Source organism: Gorilla gorilla, chromosome 10, assembly GCF_029281585.2.
Source record: "Gorilla gorilla gorilla isolate KB3781 chromosome 10, NHGRI_mGorGor1-v2.1_pri, whole genome shotgun sequence".
Taxonomy (NCBI): domain Eukaryota; kingdom Metazoa; phylum Chordata; class Mammalia; order Primates; family Hominidae; genus Gorilla; species Gorilla gorilla.
In genome coordinates, this window is record NC_073234.2 from 47,957,490 (window position 1) to 47,980,219 (window position 22,730).

At 47.6% G+C, this 22,730-nt stretch overlaps 1 protein-coding gene across 4 annotated transcripts in view; it reads right to left on the reverse strand.

Moving 5' to 3' along the window:
* SP1 (Sp1 transcription factor) overlaps positions 1-13,168 on the reverse strand; it is a 35,420-nt gene extending 22,252 nt beyond the window's left edge. The window contains exons 1-3 of one of the 4 annotated variants that reach the window (XM_055357127.2): positions 13,045-13,168; positions 11,536-11,693; positions 9,731-11,099 (exon numbers count right to left, since the gene is read on the reverse strand). In XM_055357127.2, coding sequence (XP_055213102.1) covers positions 9,731-11,099; positions 11,536-11,693; positions 13,045-13,051 — 1,534 coding nt within the window. In that variant the 5' untranslated portion in view covers positions 13,052-13,168. Of the gene's footprint in view, positions 1-9,730; positions 11,244-11,535; positions 11,694-12,256; positions 12,560-13,044 lie in introns of those variants that run through there. The other 3 variants (XM_055357124.2, XM_055357126.2, XM_055357123.2) reach the window with 3 other exon arrangements.
* Between the last annotated feature and the right edge of the window lie 9,562 nt (positions 13,169-22,730).

Consider the following 22,730-nt stretch of genomic DNA (forward strand, 5'->3'; position numbering starts at 1 on the left):
ACCCAGGAGGCGGATGTTGCAGTGAGCCAAGATCGCACCATTGCACTCCAGCCTGGGCAACAAGAGGAAAATTCCGTCTCAAAATTAAAAAAAAAAAAAAAAAAAAGGAAAATGCAGTCCAGGTGCGGTGGCTCACGCCTGTAATCCCAACACTTTGGGAGGCTGAGGTGAGCAGATCACCTGAGGTCAGGAGTTCGAGACCAGCCTGAAAAACATGGAGAAACTCCATCTCTACTAAAAATACAAAATTAGCTGGCATGGTGGTGCTTGCCTGTAATCCCAGCTACTCAGGAGGCTGAGGCAGGAGAATTGCTTGAACCTGGGAAGCAGAGGTTGTGGTGAGCAGAGATCGCGCCTGGGCAACAAGAGCAAGACTCTGTCTCAAAAAAAAAGAAAAAAAAGAAAGAAAGAAAAAAGAGATGGGGGTTTCACTATGTTGCCCAGGTTGGTTTCAAACTTCTGGGCTAAACCAGTCCTCTCGCCTCGACCTCCGAAAGTGCTGGGATTACAGACTTGAGCCACTACCTGCCTAAGTCTTTGTCTTGATCTAGGTATTTTATATTTTAAAACTCCTTCTAGGCCAGGCGTGGTGGCTCATGCCTGTAATCCCAGCACTTGGGAGATTGAGGCAGGCAGATCACGAGGTCAGGAGTTCAAGACCTGGTGACCAACATGGTGAAACCCCATCTGTACTAAAAATACAAAAATTAGCCAGGCATGGTGGCGGGCCACCTGTAATCCCGGTTACTCAGGAGGCTGAGGCAGGAGAATCGCTTGAACCCGAGAGGCGGAGGTTGCAGTGAGCTGAGATAGCGCCACTGCACTCCAGCCTGGGCGACAGAGAGAGACCTTGTCTCAAAAAAACAGCAACAATAACAAAAAACAAAAAACAAAACCTCCTTCTAGGCCAGGCATGGTGGCTCACGCCTGTAATCCCAGCACTTTGGGAGGCTGAGGTGGGCGGATCACCTGAGGTCAGGAGTTCGAGACCAGCCTGGCCAGCGTGGTGAAACCCCATCTCTACTAAATATACAAAAAAATTAGCCACTGTGGGCTCCTGTAATCCCAGCTACTTAGGAGGCTGAGGCAGGAGAATCGCTTGAACTTGGGAGGCAGAGGTTGCAGTGAGCCGAGATCACGCCACTGCACTCCAGCCTCTGTCACAAGAGCGTGACTCCGTCTCAAAAAAACAAAAAACTCCTTCTTCCAAGTGGTTAAATTATTTATTTTGTATATAGGTGAGAAGGAGGATTCATAATAAATTAGATATGCACATCCAAAGTTGTCAAACAAGTCATACTGCCCAATTTCCACAAGCCATTCAGAGTCCAAAAAACACTGGAACAAAAGGACAAATCCAAATTACAGCACAGATTTGCAACCAACTCAAAGATACACTTAGAAACTTTCTACAGAAACGTTTTTCAGGATAGCCATAAAAAAGAATGAAATCATATCTTTTGCATCCATGTCTGGATGCAGCTGGAAGCCATTATCGTAAGTGAATAAACGCAGGAACAGAAAACAAAATACTGCATGTTCTCACTTGTAAGTGGGAGCTAAACATTGAGTATTCATGGACATACAGATGGCAACAATAGACACTGGGGACTACTAGATAGGGGAGGGTCAGGGGTAATGTTGGAAAAACCAACTGTTGGGTGCTATGCTCATGACTGGACCCGGGTAACAAGATCATTTGTATCCCAAACCTCAGGATCATATAACAAACAAAATAAAAGTTGAAATTACTTAAAAAAAGGCTGGGCGCAGTGGCTCACACCTGTAATCCCAGCACTTTGGGAGGCCGAGGCGGGTGGAAACCAAGGTCAAGAGATCGATACCATCCTGGCCAACATGGGGAAACCCCGTCTCTACTAAAAATACAAAAATTAGCTAGGCCTGGTGGCGCACGCCTGTAGTCCCAGCTACTCGGACGGCTGAAGGAGGAGAATCGCTTAAACCCAGGAGGCGGAGACTGCACTTCAGCCTGGCAACAGAGCGAGACTCCGTCTCAAAAAAAAAAAAAAAAGACATTACTTAAAAAAAAAAAGTTTTCAGTCTTCTAAGGGAAATAATTCTTAAAGTCTAGCACAGTATTAACAATATAGTCATATCACGGTGTGGGCAAATACATTTTAAAGTAATCCTTTAGCATACCAGGCCCTGCATACTGCTAAATGTTAAAGAAAAGGATAATACTATTTTAACACTTTCTGTAAGAAATATGAAAAATAACATGCTTTTCTATTAAATAGTAAAATGAAAAAACTCAACTAATTATTATCTACTAAAGTTGACAGACACTCAGTAAGTAACTTAAAAAGCATTATATAATAACTTTTCTACAGATGTTCATCTTACATTTTAAAACATTTTCAAAGAGGGTAAAAAAAAGCAAGTCGTGAGCAGAATTATTAGTTGCACGTTTACATGCTACTTTACAAAATGAAACAAAGGGAAAGGGAGATAGAACAGATACTAAACTTTTCTGAAACAGAAGGCACTCTTGTTATTTAAGAACTAAAATGGCCCCATTACACAAGGCAAACGTGATTTAACAATGACGTCATTTATAAAGAGAAAGCCACTGGAATGAATAAATAGGAGCAATGGAAAAGGTCTGAAGACTGTCTTCTCATATCCCACTGATTTTCAAATCAAAGCACTTAGATTTTTTTTTTTTTTTTTAAGATGGAATCTAGCTCTGTTGCCCAGGCTGGAGTGCGATCCCGGCTCACTGCAACCTCTGCCTCCAGGGTTCAAGCAATTCTCCTGCCTCATCCTCCCGACTAGCTGGGACTACAGGTGCGTGCCGCCATGCCCGGCTAATTTTTTGTATTTTAGTAGAGACGGGGTTTCACCATGTTGTCCAGGCTGGTCATGAACTCCTGAGCTCAGGCAATCCACCCGCCTTGGCCTCCCAAAGTGCTGGGATTACAGGCATGAGCCACTGCACCCAGCCCCCTCAAAGCACTTAAGATTTTAAATGAGATCTTTCCTACTTAAACTGAAATAACCATTTAAAAAGCACCAAACACCCTAAGAAACAAGTGTATCTTTCTGTGCTGATATCTCCAGAAAATAAATTTTTTAAATTAAAAAGAGAAACAAGTATAATACTAGGGAAAGACAAAAGACGCAGAAACATTCGACATTATATTTGATAAATTATAATCTTAAAATAGAAAATTCTTTCATATGACCTTTTGCACAAAAATGATAACTGGTAAGACATTTAAATCATCTAAACCTACTTTTCATTAATGTCCAAATGTACTGGTCTAAAACACGACTTTTTAACAAATTAGATCTCAGCAATCTGACTCCAAGTTTAGTGACATCCTTGGCAAACCAACCCTGGTATCACATTCAACTTAACTTCTAAGAGAAAACATTTTCCTGACCCCAATAAAACCCAGCAGATGTGAAATTGTTATTTTTAGTACCTGAAATTTGGTTTGTGAGTGAATTATACCCATCAAGGAAATATGTTCTATTCTCCTGCCAAAGCCCAGCCCTGCACTCTTTATTAGACAGAACTCACAATAAGTCATCCAAACTTAAATCTTTAAAAGCCAACTCCCCCTCAACCTGCGGCAAGAGTTTCAGGATTCAGCAGCGGCTAAGAAAAACATCTGAGGCTTTAAATGAAAAGTAAAATAAAATAAAATAAAATAAAGATCTGGGAAAATATGACTACAAAATGAAAGGAAAAGCTGTTGATAAAAGAGGGAGGGGTGTCAATTTAAAAAAAAAAAAAATCACACCTGTAATCCCAGCATTTTGGGAGGCCAGGAGATCGAGACCATCCTGGCCAACATGGTGAAACCCAGTCTCTACTAAAAATGCAAAAATTAGTGGCTGGGCACAGTGCCTCATGCCTATAATCCCAGCACTTTGGGAGGCCGAGAAAGGCAGATCACCTGAGGTCAGGAGTTCAAGACCAGCCTGGCCAACATGGTGAAACTCCATCTCTACTAAAAATACAAAAATTAGTCAGGCATGGTGGTGGGCGTTACTCGGGAGGCTGAGGCAGGAGAATTGCTTGAACCCAGGAGGCAAAGGTTGCAGTGAGCCGAGACCACACCACTGGACTCCACCCTGGGCAACAAGAATGAAACTCCGTCTCCCAAAAAAAAAAAAAAAAAAAAAAATCATTTTAAAAAATAATGAATGTAAACAGACTAAGTGAACACCATGGAAGCTGCAATCTTCCACAATCATGTAATATATCTCATTTTGTACAGTGATATATACATGTATCATACAACATTTCACATCCAATGTTCTTTCTACATCATACCAAGAAGTTGAACATACTGCAAAAAGGTTAAATTTTACAGTAAAATAACTATCAGAGAAGGGGGTAAAATTAGATACTTTTTTTTTTTTTTGACAGGGACTCACCCTACCGCCCAGGCTGGAGTGCTGTGGTGTGATCATGGCTCACTGCGTCCTCAACCTCCCGGGCTCAGGCAATCCTCCCACCTCAGCCTCCCAAGTAGCTGGGACTATAGGCGCCTGTGTGCTACCATGCTCAGGTAATTTTCATATTTTTTGTAGAGATGGGGGGTCCCTATGTTGCCCAGGCTGGTCTTGAACTCCTGAGCTCAAGAGATCTGCCTGCCTTGGCCTCCCAAAGTGCTGGGATTACAGGCATGAGCCACTACGCCTGGCCAAAACAAGATACTTTTGCCAGCAGGAAGGCAAAAGCTGAAAAAGGAGTAAGCTTCTAGGAAGTGATTTTATTATCTTTCTTTAAGGATGAAGTCATATCAATTAAAGGGGAAATACTACACAATTATTACTAGCCAGAAAGGAGAAAACTTGGATCTTCAAAAACCCCTATTAATGAAGCAAACAATCTGAACTCTTACAAAAAAGCCTGTCAATGCCTCATTATCTCCTTAGTGAATGTCAAGCTCCTGTTACCTTACAGAAACACATGCATTTTCTTCAGCTCAAACACCATCAATAACAACTAGGTAGCCCTAGCCTATGACATATTAAATGGCAGACTTCCCCAGAGCATGATTTAGCAATGAGAATGCCTCATAACTGTTCTTTAAACCCTAAGTTATAAGCCTTTTAGAAATTGCAAGGATCCAAATTATTAACAGGAATAATCCCACAGTTTGCTCTGAAGAAGAGCAAAACTGGGCACTTCAATCTAAGAGCAAATAGAAAATAAACATGATGGTGTAGGTTGCCCAGAAGTGTCTAATTTTCTACGTTGTAGAGCTCAGTTTTTATAAAACTTTTCCCATTTCTATTCCCATAAATGTTTAGTTTATAAAACATTTTTATAAATGTTTTATAAACATGTCAGTTTTAGAGCATTAAATCTTAAAACAAAAACACCTTTTCGAATACATTTTTTTTTTTTGAGACAGAGTCTCGCTCTGTCACCCAGGCTGGAGTGCAGTGGCGCAATCTCAGCTCACTGCACGCTCTGCCTCCCAGGGTCACATCATTCTCCTGCCTCAGCCTCCCGAGTAGCTGAGATTATAGGCACCCACCACCACGCCCAGCTAATTTTTTTGTATTTTTAGTAGAGACGTGGTTTCACCATGTTAGCCAGGATGGTCTTGATCTCCTGACCTCATGATCCGCCTGTCTCAGTCTCCCAAAGTGCTGGGATTACAGGCGTGAGCCACCAGGCTGGCTCGAATACATTTTTAACAATCTAAAGAATTGTTCAAGTCCCTAGTTAAAACAGGTTGCACCCTAGACTAGTAAAACTAGCCTCAGCTCTGGCTGTTGTCTCACTAAGTGATTCTCTGTACCTCAATTTCCTCATCTAGAAAATAAGGCAGTTGTACTAAATAACTTCAGTCCCTTCCAGCTCTAACTTTCAATTCTAAGATTTCAATTAACTAAGAAAATTACTGTCTTGTTAAAGCTCAACATGTAGTATTTCTAAACACACCACAGGAATGTAAGAAATCAGGGAACTTAAGAAGACTTTCCCCCTAGATTTACCAAAACTGCAGGAGGCAGGAAATATGGTTGCCTATTTGCTACCCTCACTTATGTAAGAATCAGTTAAACGGAATGAGAACTTGGTAACAAAAGTAAACAATTTATAAACCCACATATATATGCCAAAAGAACTAGAAGTGGCCAGGCGCAGTGGCTCACGCCTGTAATCCCAGCACTTTGGGAGGCCAAGGCGGGCGGATCACGAGGTCAGGAGTTCGAGACCAGCCTGACCAGCACAGTGAAATCCAATCGCTACTAAAAAAAATACAAAAAATTAATGGGCATGGTGGCACGTGCCTGTAATCCCAGCTACTCGGGAGGCTGAGGCAGAAGAATTGCTTGAACCCGGAAGGCAGAGGTTGCAGTGAGCCAAGATCGCACCACTGCACTCCAGCCTGGGAGACAAGCTAGAGTCTGTCCCAAAAAAGAAAACGAAAAAAAAAAAAAAAACCTAGAAGTTTGGTGATATTAAACTATTTTCCGTATTTGTATAATTGTGCCAGAATATAAAGATGTATGTGTATCCTTTTATTGTGCTTTATTAAAGATTAGCTCCATACAATGGAATTTAAAATGATAAAGTCAGGCCGGGCATAGTGGCTCACACCTGTAATCCCAGCAGTTTGGGAGGCCAAGGCGGGCAGATCACTTGAGGTCAGGAGTTCGAGACCAGCGTGGTCAACACAGTGAAACCCCGTCTCCATTAAACAAGCAAAAATTAGGCGGGCATGGTGGCACACGCCTGTAATCCCAGCTACCTGGGAGGCTGAGGCAGGAGAATCACTGGAACTCAGGAAGGGGAGGTTGCAGTGAGCGGAGATTGCACCACTCCACTACAGCCTGGGCAACAGAGCAAGACTCAGTCTCAAAAATGAAAAAAAAAAAAAAAAATCTGGTCTACATAGACTTACATCTGTTTACTGTTTTAAATTTCAAATTAATAGTGAAACATTTAGTTCAAAATGAAAGACCCTGAACATTATGGTCAACAGATTCAATATTCTTCCCAGACTGTTTTTCCCTTCAATGCTCTCCTCATTCCTCTTTTCAATCCTACATCCCCCACTCCATTCCAGACCCCAACTTACCCCACTCCCTTTCCTTCTCCCTTCCTAACCACACACAGTACTTTCAAAGCAGTCTAGGAAGTTAGACTGCTACCTAGGAAGTATCAGAATCACCTAGGATGCTCATATGTTAGTGTGAAGGGAAGCTATGGGATTTTGTTTTTCAGATAACTAGGAGTTAAAAAAAATTCAATCCTGATTAACCAGCACACTCAGAGTGTGGGATATTCTGGTTAATACTAACCAGGGAACTTACTTCGTTGAAAAGCAACCCGTTAGATCATTTTCCCTTCAATTAGGAGTTACAGTTCACAAGAAATATCTGATGATTTAATCTGTGTTCTACAAACAGGTAAAATTCATAATCAATTTTTTTTTTTTTTGAGACAGAGTCTCACTGTGTCACCCAGGTTGGAGTGCAGTGGCACGATCTTGGCTCGCTGCAAGCTCTGCCTCCCAGGTTCAAGCGATTCTCCTGCCTCAGCCTCCCGAGTAGCTGGGACTACAGGCTTGTACCACCGCGCCCGGCTAATTTTTGTATTTTTAGTAGAGACGGGGTTTCACCATATTGGTCAGGCTGGTCTTGAACTCTTGACCTCATGATCCGTTCACCTCAGCCTCCCAAAGTGCTGGGATTATAGGCGTGAGCCACCGCGCCCAGCCCATAATCAAATTTATTTTTATTTTTATTTATTTATTTATTTTTTGAGACGGAGTCTTGCTCTGTCACCCAGGCTGGAGTGCAGTGGCGCGATCTCGGCTCACTGCAACCTCCGCCTCCCTGGTTCAAGTGATTCTCCTGCCTCAGGCTCCTGAGTCGCTGGGACTACAGGCGCGCGCCACCATGTCCAGCTAATTTTTTGTATTTTTAGTAGAGACAGGGTTTCACAGTGTTAGCCAGGATGGTCTCAATCTCTTGACCTTGTGATCCACCCGCCTCGGCCTCCCAAAGTGCTGGGATTACAGGCGTGAGCCACCGCGCCCAGCCGCCTTTTATTTTTATTTTTTGAGACAGAGTCTTGCTCTGTCAACCAGGCTGGAGTGCAGTGATGTGATCTCGGCTCACTGCAGCCTCTGCCTCCCAGGTTCAAGCAATTCTTGGCCTCAGCTTCCTGAGTAGCTGGGACTACAGGCGCGCATCACCATGCCTGGCTAATTTTTTTATTTTTAGTAGAGAAGGGGTTTCGCCATGCTGGCCACGCTGGTCTTGAACTCCTGACCTCAGGTGATCCACCCACCTCAGCCTCCCAAAGTGCTGGGATTACAGGCGTGAGCCACCGTGCCCAGCCGCCCGACTAATTTTTGTAATTTTTTTTTTTTCAGAGTCTCACTCTGTTGCCCAGGCTGGAGTGCAGTGGTGCAATCTTGGCTCACTGCAACCTCTGCCTCCCAGATTCAAGCAATTCTCATGCCTTAGCCTCCCGAGTAGCTGGGACCATAGGCATGTACCACCACACCTGGCCAATTTTTGTATTTTTGTCGAAGACAGGGTTTCGCCATGTTGCCCCAGCTGGTCTTGAACTCCTGAACTCAACCCAATCACCTGCCTCGTCTTCTCAGTGCCTGCATTACAGGCGTGAGCCACCACACCCGGCCCATAATCAATTTTTATCCTATGGAGGAGTTGGCCTACAGGCCAAAGAAGGCCTTAGAGCTAAGAATGGTTTTACATTTTTAAAGGGGTGTGGAAAAAAACATACAAAACAGAAACTGTGGCTGGGTGCAGTGGCTCACACCTATAATCCCAGCACTTTGGGAGGCCGAGGCAGGTGGATCACATGAGGTCAGGAGTTCGAGACCAGCCTGGCCAACATAGCAAAACCTTGTCTCTACTAAAAATACAAAGATTAGCTGGGCGTGGTGGTGCTCGCCTGCAATCCCAGCTACTCAAGAAGCCCAGGCAAGAGAATCACTTGAACCCGGGAGGCAGAGGTTGCAGTGAGCCGAGATCGCGCCACTGCACTTCAGCCTGGGTAACAGAGTGAGACTCCACGTCAAAAAAAAAGAGAAAAAAGAAAAAAAGAAAAGAAGGCCGGGCGCGGTGGCTCACGCCTGTAATCCCAGCACTTTGGGAGGCCGAGGCGGGCGGATCACGAGGTCAGGAGATCGAGACCATCCTAGCTCACATGGTGAAACCCCGTCTCTACTAAAAATACAAAAAATTAGCCGGGCGTGGTGGCAGGCGCCTGTAGTCCCAGCTACTCGGGAGGCTGAGGCAGGAGAATGGCGTGAACCTGGGAAGCGGAGCTTGCAGTGAGCCGAGATCGCGCCACTGCACTCCAGCCTGGATGACAGAGCAAGACTCTGTCTCAAAAAAAAAAAAAAAAGAGAAGAAAATGTGACCACATGAGGCCCCCAATGTCTAAAATATTTACGTTACTATCTGGCCCTTTACAGAAAGCTTGTCAACCATTATTCTGCAGCACCAAAAACACTGAGTATTACAGACTCCAGAATATTGCCCAGAAGTGCTCCTTCCTCAAACTAACTGGAGAAGTTTCCTTTACTTCAGTTCCAAATTACTTAAACAGAATCTCTATTTCTCAAATTTATTTGCCTAAATGACTAATCCTCAAGAAAGTGTTATCTCAAAAGGCTCTATTCCTTTCTTTAGACTCAAGTTTCAGCTACGATGCTAGAGTTGGTTCCCAATAAATGCACAGGATTGGAAATCTTACCTGGGGCATTTGCTATAGCCAACGGCAGGCCTTGAATTGGGTGCACCTGGATTCCTGAAGTACCCAATGCACTGAGGTTAATGGTCTGGAGGCCTGGCATGGAGGAGAGTTGAGCAGCATTCACAGTGACTGTGCCAGCAGGAATGGAAGCAGCTGAGGCAATGGGTGTGAGAGTGGTGTTGCTGCTGCTGGTCTGCCCCAAGGAAACACCCTGCATTGGGGCTAAGGTGATTGTCTGGGCTTGTGGGTTCTGAACTTGGAGGTTCTGCAGCTGTAGAGTCTGCCAACTGACCTGTCCATTGGGCCCCACTGTTGGTGTCCGGATGATGATGGGACCAGAGTTTGGAACAGCCTGAAGCTGGAGGTTCTGGAGGGTTTCCTGGGAGATGGCTTGAGTTGTAAAGGTCTGCCCTGACAATGGTGCTGCTTGGAGGGCCTGGAGGGCCTGTCCCCCTTGAACTAGCTGAGGCTGGATAAGAATTTGTTGCTGCTGTGTCTGCTGGTTTTGCTCTCCTTCTTTTTGCTGGCCTGCTTGCAATGAGCCTCCAGATGTCTGGTTTTGCTGGATGTTCAGAGCATCAGACCCCTGTAGCCCACTGACCCTCTGGGGTGTCTGGCCTTGAGAGTTGGTCCCTGATGATCCACTGGTAGTAAAGTTCATAATTCCCACGTTGCTGGTGGTAGTAGTAGTTGAGTAGCTATTGGCATTGGTGAAAAAGGAGCTGGAACTGGCTTGTGATGATACCAAGCTAGCAGAACTGATGGTAGTCCCTGAGGTGACAGGCTGTGAGCCACTCTCCTGGGACCCAGAGCTGCTGATCGTGACTGCCTGAGAGCTGGGAGTCAAGGTAGCTGCAGAAACGCTGTTGACAGGTAGCAAGGTGATGTTCCCATTCAGGGCCACTGGTACATTGGTCACATACTGAGTCTGTCCTGAGAGTACATTATTAGCCAGGCCTTGGAGGGGGACAGCCTGCTGGAGTAGGTTTGGCATAGCAGCAATGATGTTGCCTCCACTTCCTCGATTTGTGATAATCTGTTGGTTTGCACCTGGTATGATCTGTATTTGACCAGAACCATCCTGCTGCACTTGGGCCCCAGTGGCAGCAAACTGCAGCTGTTGCCCATCAACGGTCTGGAACTGTGGGATTACTTGATACTGAATATTAGGCATCACTCCAGGTAGTCCTGTCAGAACTTGCTGGTTCTGTAAGTTGGGAGCGGCAGCCACAACATACTGCCCACCAGAGACTGTGCGATTCTTGGAAGACTCACTGCCACTGCTGCCATTGGTACTGCTGCCACTCTGTTCCTTTGAGGTAGGGGTAGCCCCAGAGGAGGAAGAGATGATCTGCCAGCCATTGGCACCCTGTGAAAGTTGTGTGGCTGTGAGGTCAAGCTCACCTGTTCCCCCTGACTGACTTGGGCCCTGGGAGTTGTTGCTGTTCTCATTGGGTGACTCAATTCTGCTGCAAGTTGCTGCCAGCAGAGCCAAAGGGGATGGCTGGGACTCCTGGCCGAAAATAAGGGAGAGGAAAGGAGTTAGTGACACCCAGCTGCCAGCCTAGGGGGCAGTATACAACAAATAAACAGCAACGTAGTGCAGACAAGGAGCAAAAAACAGAAACAAAAAGCTGACCTATCTGTATTGCTGAAACTCCTGTCTTTGGGGATCTCCATTCTCTTACTTCCTTATCTATAAAATGGTTTAGTCTCTCCCTAAAACGCTTTCTGTGAAGAGTAAGGCAATTATCTAAGAATATTTACATCTTCTCAACACCTTCCCCACTCTGATTATCACTTACCTGCCCTCCTCCTCCTCCAGTGCTGCTGCTACTGCCTGTGCTGCTACTTCGAGCCTGTGAAAAGGCACCACCACCATTACCATTGCCCCCATTATTGCCACCAACTCCTTTTTCAATTTTCACCACAGCTGTCATTTCATCCATGGAGTGATCTTGGTCTAAAATAATTAAAAAACAAACAACGTAAACTTGAGGGAAGAAAAGAAATTAAGTAGGAAGGATAAAAGGAGGCTATGATGAAATAGCAATGACTAACAGGAAGGCGAAAGCCGCCAGTATAAAGAAAATGGATTGGAGGGCAGAGGGGAGCTGCAGGGCATGCAGGACATGAACTAGGTTCAATGTGCCAAAAGTGGGCCTTAATTCTCCCTTGTACAAAATTAAACTAAGAAAACATTCAAAAAGTGCTTTGGGGATAGGAAATGTGAAGGATGGTAGGCATGTTGAGAGTTTCAAAATAAGAAAAAGTATCCTAAGGGAAAAAAGGGAAAAGGACAGGTAAGGCATAAAACAACATGTGGGTGCATGGAAAGCTTGCTAAAATTAAGTTTAAAAGAGATGGAGAGGCCAGGCGCGGTGGTCACGCCTGTAATCCCATTACTTTGGGAGGCGGAGGCAGGCAGATCACCTGGGGTCGGGAGTTTTGAGACCAGCCTGACCAACATGGAGAAACCCTGTCTCTACTAAAAATACAAAATTAGCCGGGTGTGGTGGCGCATGCCTGTAATTCCAGCTACTCCCGGAGGCTGAGGCAGGAGAATCGCCTGAATCCGGGAGGCAGAGGTTGCAGTGAGCCGAGACCGCACCATTGCATTCCAGTCTGGGTAACAAGAGCGAAAACTCCGTCTCAAAAAAAAAAAAAAAAGATAAACAAAAATCCAAGTGTGAAAAGTAACGAGAGGGGAAAAAGAAGTAAAAAGTGTGAGTAGAAAAACATTTGTGAATACTGCTAAGGAACTAAAGGGATCTACAGGTTAGTAGTCAGAAGGTTTCGGGGCGGAGGGCGGGCCCTGAGGGAAAGGGCGGTTTCGGGGTGAGGGGCGTGGAAAGGGCGGGACGGTGCGGGGGGGGAAGGGAAATCTACGGAAAGTGGGGGGAGGAGGGCCTTGGAGCAGGCGGCGACCAGAGGGCGGACCAGGCAGGCGGTTGGCCCGGGCGGGGCCTTCGCTGCTCGGGCCGCCCCCGCGGCTCCAGCCCCCGGCGGGAGGAGCCTCAGGCGGGCGGCCGAGTAGTGGGGGGTAAGGCCCGTCCCCCGTGGCCGGGGCGGGCAGGGGGCGGGCGAGGCCACGCTGCCCCCTCCCCCGGGGCGGGCGGCCCATCCCCCTCCTCCTCGGAGGCCCCGCCACTGCCCCGTCTCCCTCCCTTCCCTCCGCCCCGGGCGGGACCTAGGCCGCCGCCGCCGCCGCCTCCCGCCCGCCCCCCCTTCACGGCAGGGATCGCCCGGTCGGCCCTCGCGCGCGCCCCCTCACTCGCCTCCCACCCCTAAGCTTGGAGTGGACTCATCCTTACCGCTCATGGTGGCAGCTGAGGGACAAGCTCAAGGGGGTCCTGTCCGGGGGGGTTGGGGGGGGCCGGGAAAAACGCGGACGCTGACGAGGCAAGCGAACCCGGACCGGACAGGGAGGGGGGGGTAAGGAGGAGGGAGCAGCGCGCCACAAGCCCAACCTAGGCCCCGCCCCTTCTCTGCTGCCCCGCCCAATGAGGGAGGGGGAAAGGAGGGACTTGCAGAAGAAAGACGGTGAAATTATCCAATGGCAAGACTCGCTTGCTCTCTAAGGCGTGTAAGACTAAGTTGCGTGCCTGGTGTCTGCCCAAAAAGACCGCCCTCTCAGTGTTAAAAGCCAATGAAGGATGCAGGAAGTGAAGATGGGCGGGAGCTGGAGATGATTGGCTTGGAAGGAAACCAGTCAACCGGCAGGCGGGCTCCCTGAGACGTAGGGATAGGCAAGGCTTTGATAGGAATGACAGAACAACGGCCAACCAGAATCCGGGGTATGCTTGGGCAAAATCCTAGTGGGCGGAGAGGTAAGAAGTAGGCAGGAATAGGATAGGATGAAGCTGATTAAAGCCAATCAGAAATCAGGCGGGCAGCCAGGAACATTATGATTGGAATTAGACTGAAAAGAGACAGGAAAGGACGCATATTGACGTGAACTAAAAGCCAATTAAACGCCGAATTAACTCTGAGGGCGGAAACTTGGAGTGGCAGAGGAGAATTGGCGGCTCCCTCAGTTATTCAATCCAATGAGGGGACGAAGTAGGCCTGGCACCGCCTCCTAGTTAGCCAATGGGCGTTACTGGAGCTGCCCATCATGAGGGAGGGAAGAGGGCTGTGCCAAGAGGAGACCGTCGCCATATTGGCCCTCTTCAGGGAACGTTGTTACAGTCATTAGGTGGGTCGCTTTAGCGGAGTCCTGCAGCTCAACAGGTGTCAGAGCCAAGGCATTCGGCGCGCAGTTCCGCATCAACACTAGGACTTGTCTGCGTCTTCATTTAACTGCCCCTATAAAGTACCTCTCAAATCTTACCCCCCTCCCGGGTGGTCGGACAGGCCGGCAGATGCCTCAATGTCGCTGCAAGCCCTGGGAATGCAGGCGGGACGAGATCTGGTGACAGCGCTCACCAAATAAGTTAATACTGAGCTGACCAATATGCAGAGTCTCCGTAAGACTCCAGAAAACGCGATTTTATTAAGTTCCCCCAGACAAAGGCGCTAACCACTTAAACGACTGGTTAACTTTTCAAGCCTTGAGGCTAAAGTGCGGATAAGTCACTTCCATTTTTTCCCCCTTAATAGTAAATACCGCCTATGCATAAAGCAAGATAGCTGAGCTCCTGCTTTTTGCAATCACGAAGGTTAAGAAACTTTACTGCAGGCACCTGGATTTCTGGCCGCCTCTTTATCCGTGTTTGGTGGAGCCGGCCTTAATAGCTTGTCAATGACACGATGAGGTCGTGTCCTTCAGTATTTGTATCTTATATGTTGTCACCTGCTTATATGTTCTTATGTTTTAAAATCTGAATTCTCCTAAACTATTTTAAGCCCTTTGAAGGTAAGAACTGAGGCCTCTGCTGCTTTAAACAGGTAAAAAGGTGAAGTGATTGCTGACTGCCTACCGTGTTAGGTGCCTAAGTCAGGGAGGCAGTTAGTATTCCATGTCATCCTTAAAAGGAAGATTTTATTAAGTATTAGCTATATTATGTATTTTATAAGTGAAGACATTTAGGCTGAGAAGTGACTTACCCAAGGTCACAAAGCAAATGAGTTGTAGTGTTAGATTCCAACCCAGAATAGTTCCACCAAAAGTTTTCTATAAATTCTTGAGGGAATTAAACTGCCGCCGGGCGCAATGGCTCAGACCTGTAATCCCAGCACTATGGGAGGCCGAGGCGGGCGGATCGCTTGAGCCCAGGAGTTCAAGACCAGCCTGGGCAACATGGTGAAACCCCGTCTCCACAAAAAATAACAAAAATTAGCCAGACGTGGTGATGTGCGCCAGTAGTCCCAGCTACTCGGGAGGCTGGGGTGGAAGAATCGCTTGAACCCAGGAGGTTGAGGCTGCAGTGAGCTCAAATCCTGCCACTGCACTCCAGCCAGGACAACAAAGCGAGACCTTGCTCCAAAATAAGTAAATATATAGACTGGGCGCGGTGGCTCATGCCTGTAATCCCAGCACTTTGGGAGGCCGAGGCAGGCGGATCACCTGAGGTCGGGAGTTCAAGACCAGCTTGACCAACATGGAGAAACCCCGTCTCTACTAAAAATATAAAACTAGCCAGGCATGGTGGGACATGTCTGTAATCCCAGCCACTTGGGAGGCTGAGGCAGGAGAATCGCTTGAATCTGGGAGGCAGAAGTTGTAGTGAGCCAAGATCGTGCCATTGCACTCCGGCCTGGGCAACGACAGTGAAACTCCATCTCAAAGAAAAAAAAAAAAAGTAAATATATAAATGCTTTTTAATTTTTACTGTCTAGCTCCTGAAAAAAAAAAAATCCTGCCCCTACTCCCAGGATGGATCAAATGGCATCATCCTCTTAGATACCTTTATTATAAAATTTATCAGATTACATGACAATTAATTTCATCTCTCACTGTATCAAGGTTTCTCAAAACGAAATGTCACACACTCTCAGAATCCTCTGGGTTCTTTTTTCAAAAAAGGCAGATTCCTAGATTTCCATCCTAAACCTATTTTTAAGTAGCTCTTTCAAGTGATTAGGCCCTAAACCTAGTTTAGAACACACCAAGAAGGCTGGGCGCAGTGGCTCATGCCTGTAATCCCAGCATTTTGGCAGGCAGAGGCGGGCAGATCACTGGAGGTCAGGAGTTCGAGACCAGCCTGACCAACATGGTGAAACCCCATCTCTACTAAAAATACAAAAATTAGTCGGGCATGGTGGTGCATGCCTATAGTCCCAGCTACTCGGAAGGCTGAAGCAGGAAAATCGTTTGAACCTGGAGGCGGAGGTTGCAGTGACCGGGGATCATGCCACTGCACTCCAGCCTGGGCGACAGAGCAAGATTTGGCCTCAAAGAAAAGAAAAGAAAACAAAACAAAACAAAAACACCAAGAGAAGAAACTGGGGAAAAGAAACTTCCAGAAAGGGAGAAATTTCCTGGAAGGAAGAAACTGCATTACTCATCTTTGTAAACCAAGCTCTGAAGACTCTAATAGCTGTTTAGTCCATTCAGCAACTGTCCATACCTAAACTTGCTTGGGGGTGGAGGTAGGGAGAGGAAACTTAACACCGTGGAGGAGTATTCTAAACATTTCACATATTTATCTAATTTAATTATTCCTACCAATTTAAGAGATAGTTGTCCCCTTTTACAGATGAGAAAACTGAGGCTCAGATATTTTAGTTAAATTATGACTGTTCTGTTTAGTTCCAAAGCCTGTGTTTTTTCCATAGTCCTAGCTACACCCAAATTGGGAATTAGGATAAAATTAAACTGACAAAAAGACCTAGATTCAGAAATTCAATAGCCATCATCCTTTTTACAATCCTTTCCCCTTTGCTCCTCCAGAAGAAGACAATTCAGCATGAGGCCAGTGAGGAATGCCCTAGACGTATACTAGTTTATTGATAGTCCCTGAGAGCAAATGAATGACATGATCCATCTTGTCCAATTGCTCTGTAAAAACCTGAAAAAGTGTTCTTTAGACTGAAAAACAAAAACAAAAACAAAAAAAACAACTTATATCAAGGCTATTCAGATCCCTTACATGCACACACGCAGTGTCTATCTTTTCTTTTCTTTTTTTTTTTTTTGAGAGTCTCACTCTGTCTCCAAGCCTGGAGTGCAGTGGTGTGATCTCAGCTCACTGCAACCTCTGCTGCCCAGGTTCAAGTGATTCTCCTGCCTCAGCCTCCCAAGTAGCTAGGATTACAGGTGCACGCCACTATGCCCGGCTAATTTTTGTATCTTAGTAGAGATGAGATTTCATCATGTTGGCCAGGCTGGTCTCAAACTCCTGACCTCAGGTGATCCTCTGCCCACCTCGGCCTCCCAAAGTGCTGGGATTACAGGTGTGAGCCACTGCGCCCGGCAATTTTTTTTTTTTTTCCTGAGACGGAGTCTTGCCCTGTTTCCCAGGCTGGAGTGCAGTGGCGCGACTTTGGCTCACTGCAACCTCTGCCTTTCAGATTGAAGCAATTCTTTCTGCCTCAGCGTCCCTTGTAGCTGGGACTACAGACATGTGCCACCATGCCTGGCTAATTTTTGTATTTTTAGTAGAGATGGGGTTTCACCATGTTAGCCAGGCTGATCTTGAACTGCTGACCTGAGTTGATCTGCCCGCCTCAGCCTCCCAAAGTGCTGGGATTACAGGTGTGAGGCACTGCGCCTGGCTACCTGGTTAACTTTTTGATGTTTTGTTGAGATCTCATTATGTGGCCCAGTTGGTGTTGAACTCCTGAGCTCAATCCCAAAGTGCTGGGATTACAAGCATGAGCCACCATGCCCCGCTTAAAATTCGTATCTTTTTTTTTCTATACGGAGTCTCGCTCTATGGCCCACACTGGAGTGCGGTGGCGCGATCTCGGCTCACTGCAAGCTCTGCCTCCCGGGTTCACGCTATTCTCCTGCTTCAGCCTACTGAGTAGCTGGGACTACAGGCACCCACCACCACGCCTGGCTAATTTTTTGTATTTTTAGTAGAGACGGGGTTTCACCGTGTTAGCCAGGATGGTCTCGATCTCTTGACCTCGTGATCTGCCCACCTCGGCCTCCCAAAGTGCTGGGATTACAGGCATGAGCCACCGGGCCCAACCATTTTTTTTGTTGGGGGTACAGGGTCTCACTCTGTTGCCAGGCTGGAGTGCAGTGGCGTGATCTTGGCTCACTGCAACCTCCGCCTCCTGGGCTCAAGCGATTCTCCTGCCTCAGCCTCCCAAGTAGCTGGGACTATAGGCGCACGCCACCCACCCAGCTAATTTTGGTATTTTTAGTAGAGACAGGGTTTCACCATGTGCCAGGATGGTCTTGATCTCTTGACCTTGTGATCCACCTGCCTTGGCCTCCCAAAGTGCTGGGATTACAGGCGTGAGCCAGTGCACCCGGCCAAATTCATATCTTTTATAAGAATGACTTCTATGAAACCTTTCCTACCCCCCTCAGTTATTGAATACACTGGCCACTGTGCTCCTTTTATTTGCCACCATTAGAGGTATCTAAGTATCCTGTCTCCCCGACTACATTAAGCGATTTGAGGGCAGGGATGATGCCTTTTCACTTTGGATTCTCAGGGCCTGGAATATAGTTGAGTCCCAGAAAACATTTTTGTTAAATGGGAGGGGAAGCCTAATCCTGACCATCCTGAATAGTCTCCAGATATAATACTAAGATTGATTCTCAGCTTTCATTTGGGTGCCTTATAAAAGTTAAATCATTCTTCCTAATTTTTGTTTGTTTGTTTTGTTTTGAGATGTAGTCTCACTCTGTCGCCCAGGGTAGAGTGCAGTGGCAGGATATTGGCGCACTGCAACCTCCATCTCCCAGGTTCAAGTAATTTTCCCACTTCAGCCTCCCAAGTAGCTGGAACTACAGGCACATGCCACCACCCCTGGCTAATTTTGTTATTTTTAGTAGAGATGGGGGTTTCACCATGTTGGCCAGGCTGGTCTCAAACTCCTGACCTCAAGTGATCCACCCGTCTCAGCCTCCCACAGTGTTGGAATTACAGGCATGAGCCACCGGGCCTCTTCCTGATTTTGAACCCCATCCTCAGCTTTTTTCAGTCTCCCATTTAGCAATCTGATAATTAAGAACATTTTACAGGCCGGGCGCGGTGGCTTACCCCTGTAATCCCAACACTTTGGGAGGCTGAGGCAGGCGGGTTACCTGAGGTTGGCAGTTCGAGACCAGCCTGACCAACATGGAGAAACCCCATCTCTACTAAAAATACAAAATTACCCAGGCGTGGTGGCGCATGCCTGTAATCCCAGCTACAAAGGAGGCTGAGGCAGGAGAGTCGCTTGAACCCCGGAGGTGGAGGTTGCAGTGAGCCAACATTGCGCCATTGCACTCTAGCCTGGGCAACAAGAACGAAACTCCATCAAACTCTCAACTACAGCTGAGTACAAAGTGGACTAACTGAAATTTCTTTTACCTGTCCTGCCTACTCTAGGATAAAGGAGGCTAGAAAAGAAGACAGTCTTTTGACAAAACAGTAAAGTTTTGTAGTCTTCTAAACCCTTACTTTCCACCTCTCTGAATAAGAAAACAAGCCTAGACTTTTCACATCAGAAGCTTGTGATAAGCAGGCTAAGATCATTCAGTGCAATTAGGACTATAGAAGCTGGATGGAACATCACATACATCCCCGGAAGTCTTTTAAGAGCCCTGGAAAAGCAAGAAACTGATCCAAAAAGAAACTGAAACAAGACGGGCTTCTTTCTGGTTGGCAAGCGCAGAACTTGTGAGAAATTCAGTACTGGCTGCTGTTAACTGGTTGCTGATAATCTTTTTTGTGTTTGTTTCTTTGTTTGTTTGTTTTTATGAGACAGAGTTTCGCTCTTGTTGCCCAGGCTGAAGTGCAATGGCGCAATCTCAGCTCACTGCAACCTCCACCTCCCAGGTTCAAGTGATTCTCCTGCCTCAGCCTCCTGAGTAGCTGGGATTACAGGCATGCGCCACCACGCCCGGCTAATTTTGTATTTTTTAGTAGAGATGGGGTTTCTCCATGTTGGTCAGGCTGGTCTCCAATTCCTGACCTCAGATGATCCACCCGCCTCGGCCTCCCAAAGTCCTGGGATTACAGCTATGAGCCACCGCGCCCGGCCAATATTCTTTTTTTTTGTTTTTTTAGAGACAGAGTCTCGCTCTTTCGCCCAGGCCGGACTGCAGTGGCACTATCTCGGCTCACTGCAAGCTCCGCCTCCCAGCTTCATGCCGTTCTCCTGCCTCAGCCTCCCGAGTAGCTGGGATTACAGGTGCCCGCCACCTCGCCCGGCTAATTTTTTGTATTTTTAGTAGAGACGGGGTTTCACCGTGTTAGCCAAGATGGTCTCGATCTCCTGACCTCGTGATCCGCCCGCCTCGGCCTCCCAAAGTGCTGGGATTACAGGCATGAGCCACCGCGCCTGGCCTTTTCTTTATTATTATTAACATTATTTAAAGTGACTCATTCTGTTGTAAGCTGGGTGCGGTGGCTCACGCCTGTAATCCCAGCGCTTTGGGAGGCCGAGGCGGGTGGATCACGAGGTCAGGAGATCGAGATCTTCTTGGCTAACGTGGTGAAACCCCGTCTCTACTAAAAATACAAAAAAAAAATTAGCCGGACGTGGTGGCAGGCACCTGTAGTCCCAACTGCTGGTGAGGCTGAGGCAGGAGAATGACGTGAACCCGGGAGGCAGAGCTTGCAGTGAGCCGAGATGGCGCCACTGCACTCCAGCCTGGGCGACAGAGCGAGACTCTGTCTCATAAATAAATAAATAAAATAAAATGACTCATTCTGTACCTTTGCTGTGTCTTTCTTTCCTTATCTGAGAAGCATTGTGATTCATCCCTGCCTAGGCTGCACCTAGTAATACTAGGAAGGCATTCATTCCATTCTGCAGTCTGTGGCTCTGGTGGTCTTGAAGGCCCTGAAGGAGAAAGGCTGGTTGTAAAATGAGAATTTTTGTTTGAGGGTTGGGAGGCATGGTCAGGAACACAATTTAGTTATTGTTGGAGCTGAACTCTGGCTCAACCTTTTTTAATATTCCCTGACCGTAAGCCCAGTTGATGGTCTCTGGAGCTGGAAGATCCTTTACCAAACAAAACCAACAGCAGTTGGAGGCATGGTGAGGAAGAGGAAGAGAGATTGCTGAGAGACTGGAAGTTTCACAATCCATCTACTTTCTTGAGAACTGGAGAAGGCAGGCTCAGGGAACTCAGGAGGGTCAGAGACTGGCTTATACCCCAAATAGATCAAACATAGAGCTTTCCTGAACATTTAAATCTGACCCCTAGGGATTCCAGTTTGGAACAAACACATAATTAAAACATTTCCCTTCCCTTCCCCAAATACCCAAACCCCTAAGGCTTCTCAGGGAGCCTAGGCTTGCCACACCCGAGGAAGGTGTGCTTAATGTCAACTAACCCGTGTGGTACCCACACAAACCCAGACCCCTGCACCCCAAGTGGGATGAAGTCCTGCCTGGCAGCTAAGCATTTAGTTTTTTTTTTTTTTTGAGATGGAGTCTCAATCTGTTGCACAGGCTGGACTGCAGTAGCACAATCTCCATTTACTGCAACCTCTGCCTCCAGGGTTCAAGCGATTCTCCTGCCTCAGACTCCCCAGTAGCTGGGATTACAGGTGTGTGCCACCACGTCCCGCTGATGTTTGTGTTTTTAGTAGAGACAGGGTTTCAACATGTTGGCCAGGCTGGTCTCGAACTCCTGACCTCAAGTGGTCCGCGCGCCTTGGCCTCTCAAAGTGCTGGGATTACCGGCGTGGACCACCACGCCCGGCCCAGCTCAGCATTAAAAAAAAAAAAAAAAAAGTTCCCCTCTTAACCAGAAGTGAAGCAGTTTCCTTTTCTCCTTCGTCTCCTGAGACAAGTAGCCCTGAGTCCGCTCCAGAGTCCAGAGTTGAGGAGAAAGGGACACCACCCCATTCCCAGAAAAGGAGCATGGCCCAGACAGGTGTGGGAAAACGACCTACCCTCCGTGGGCATTCTAGGAAGAGGCTGGAGGAAGGAAGGGAAGGGGAGGCGAGAGGAGGGCAGCGGACCAGGGGCTGGCTCTGTTTCCCCCTCCCACGGAACTGGGGCCACCCTGGGGGCGGGCGGAGGGCCGGGCTGGAGGAGGAGGGAGCCGGATTCGTAAACAAACCTGCCCGGGCCACGAGGTGCCCAGAGGAATGGGGTGGGGCTTGCCGGCCTCAGGCCCAGCCCGGAGCTGGAAGACTGGCGTGAGCTGGCCTGGGGCCTCTCCACCCACAGTTTCCGGGTAGGGGTGGGCCCTCTGGCTCTCCCCAGCCGCAAACCCCTCCTTCCGGCTTTGCGCGCCCTCCCTCCCTCGAGCCCAAGAAGCTAGCTGAAGTTCGTGGAGGCCTGACACCTGACTTCTCAGCGCTTCTTCCGGAAGCCTTCACTGCCCCCAGGGAGAAAAACTGGGCGAGTGGGTGGCTCCTGTAGGGGAAAGGCCCTGGAACACCATGTTAGTTCCTTCTTGGTGTGACCAGGAAAATAGTGGAGAGAAGGAGGGAGAGGATAGGAGCGCCACAGACTTCTGTCTCCAAGAGGGGTTTTCCGCACCACTGCCTGCGACCCAGATGCCCTGCTTAGAAGCACTAAACTTCACCGCCTCCTGCCAGCGCTCTGCGCTCCCCTCCCCCGCCGCGGTAGGCGATCAGAGGTGCCTGGGCAAAGGTCCCTGGGAGTGTCCCAGGAAGAATTTCTCCAGTCACTCACAAACTCATAACTAACATCTGTAGATATATTATCCCTTTCCAAAGGTAGGAAATAAACAGAGCTTGAGAAGTGTGCCCGACCAAGGTCTCAAGGCAGGTCAGGCAGGACTCCCTGACTACAATTCTACTTCTTTTTTTTTTTTTTTTTTTTTTTTTGAGACGGAGTCTTGCTTTGTCGCCCAGGCTGGAGTGCAGTGGCGCGATCTCGGCTCACTGCAAGCTCCACCTCCCGGGTTCACGCCATTCTCCTGCCTCAGCCTCCCGAGTAGCTGGGACTACAGGCGCCCACTACC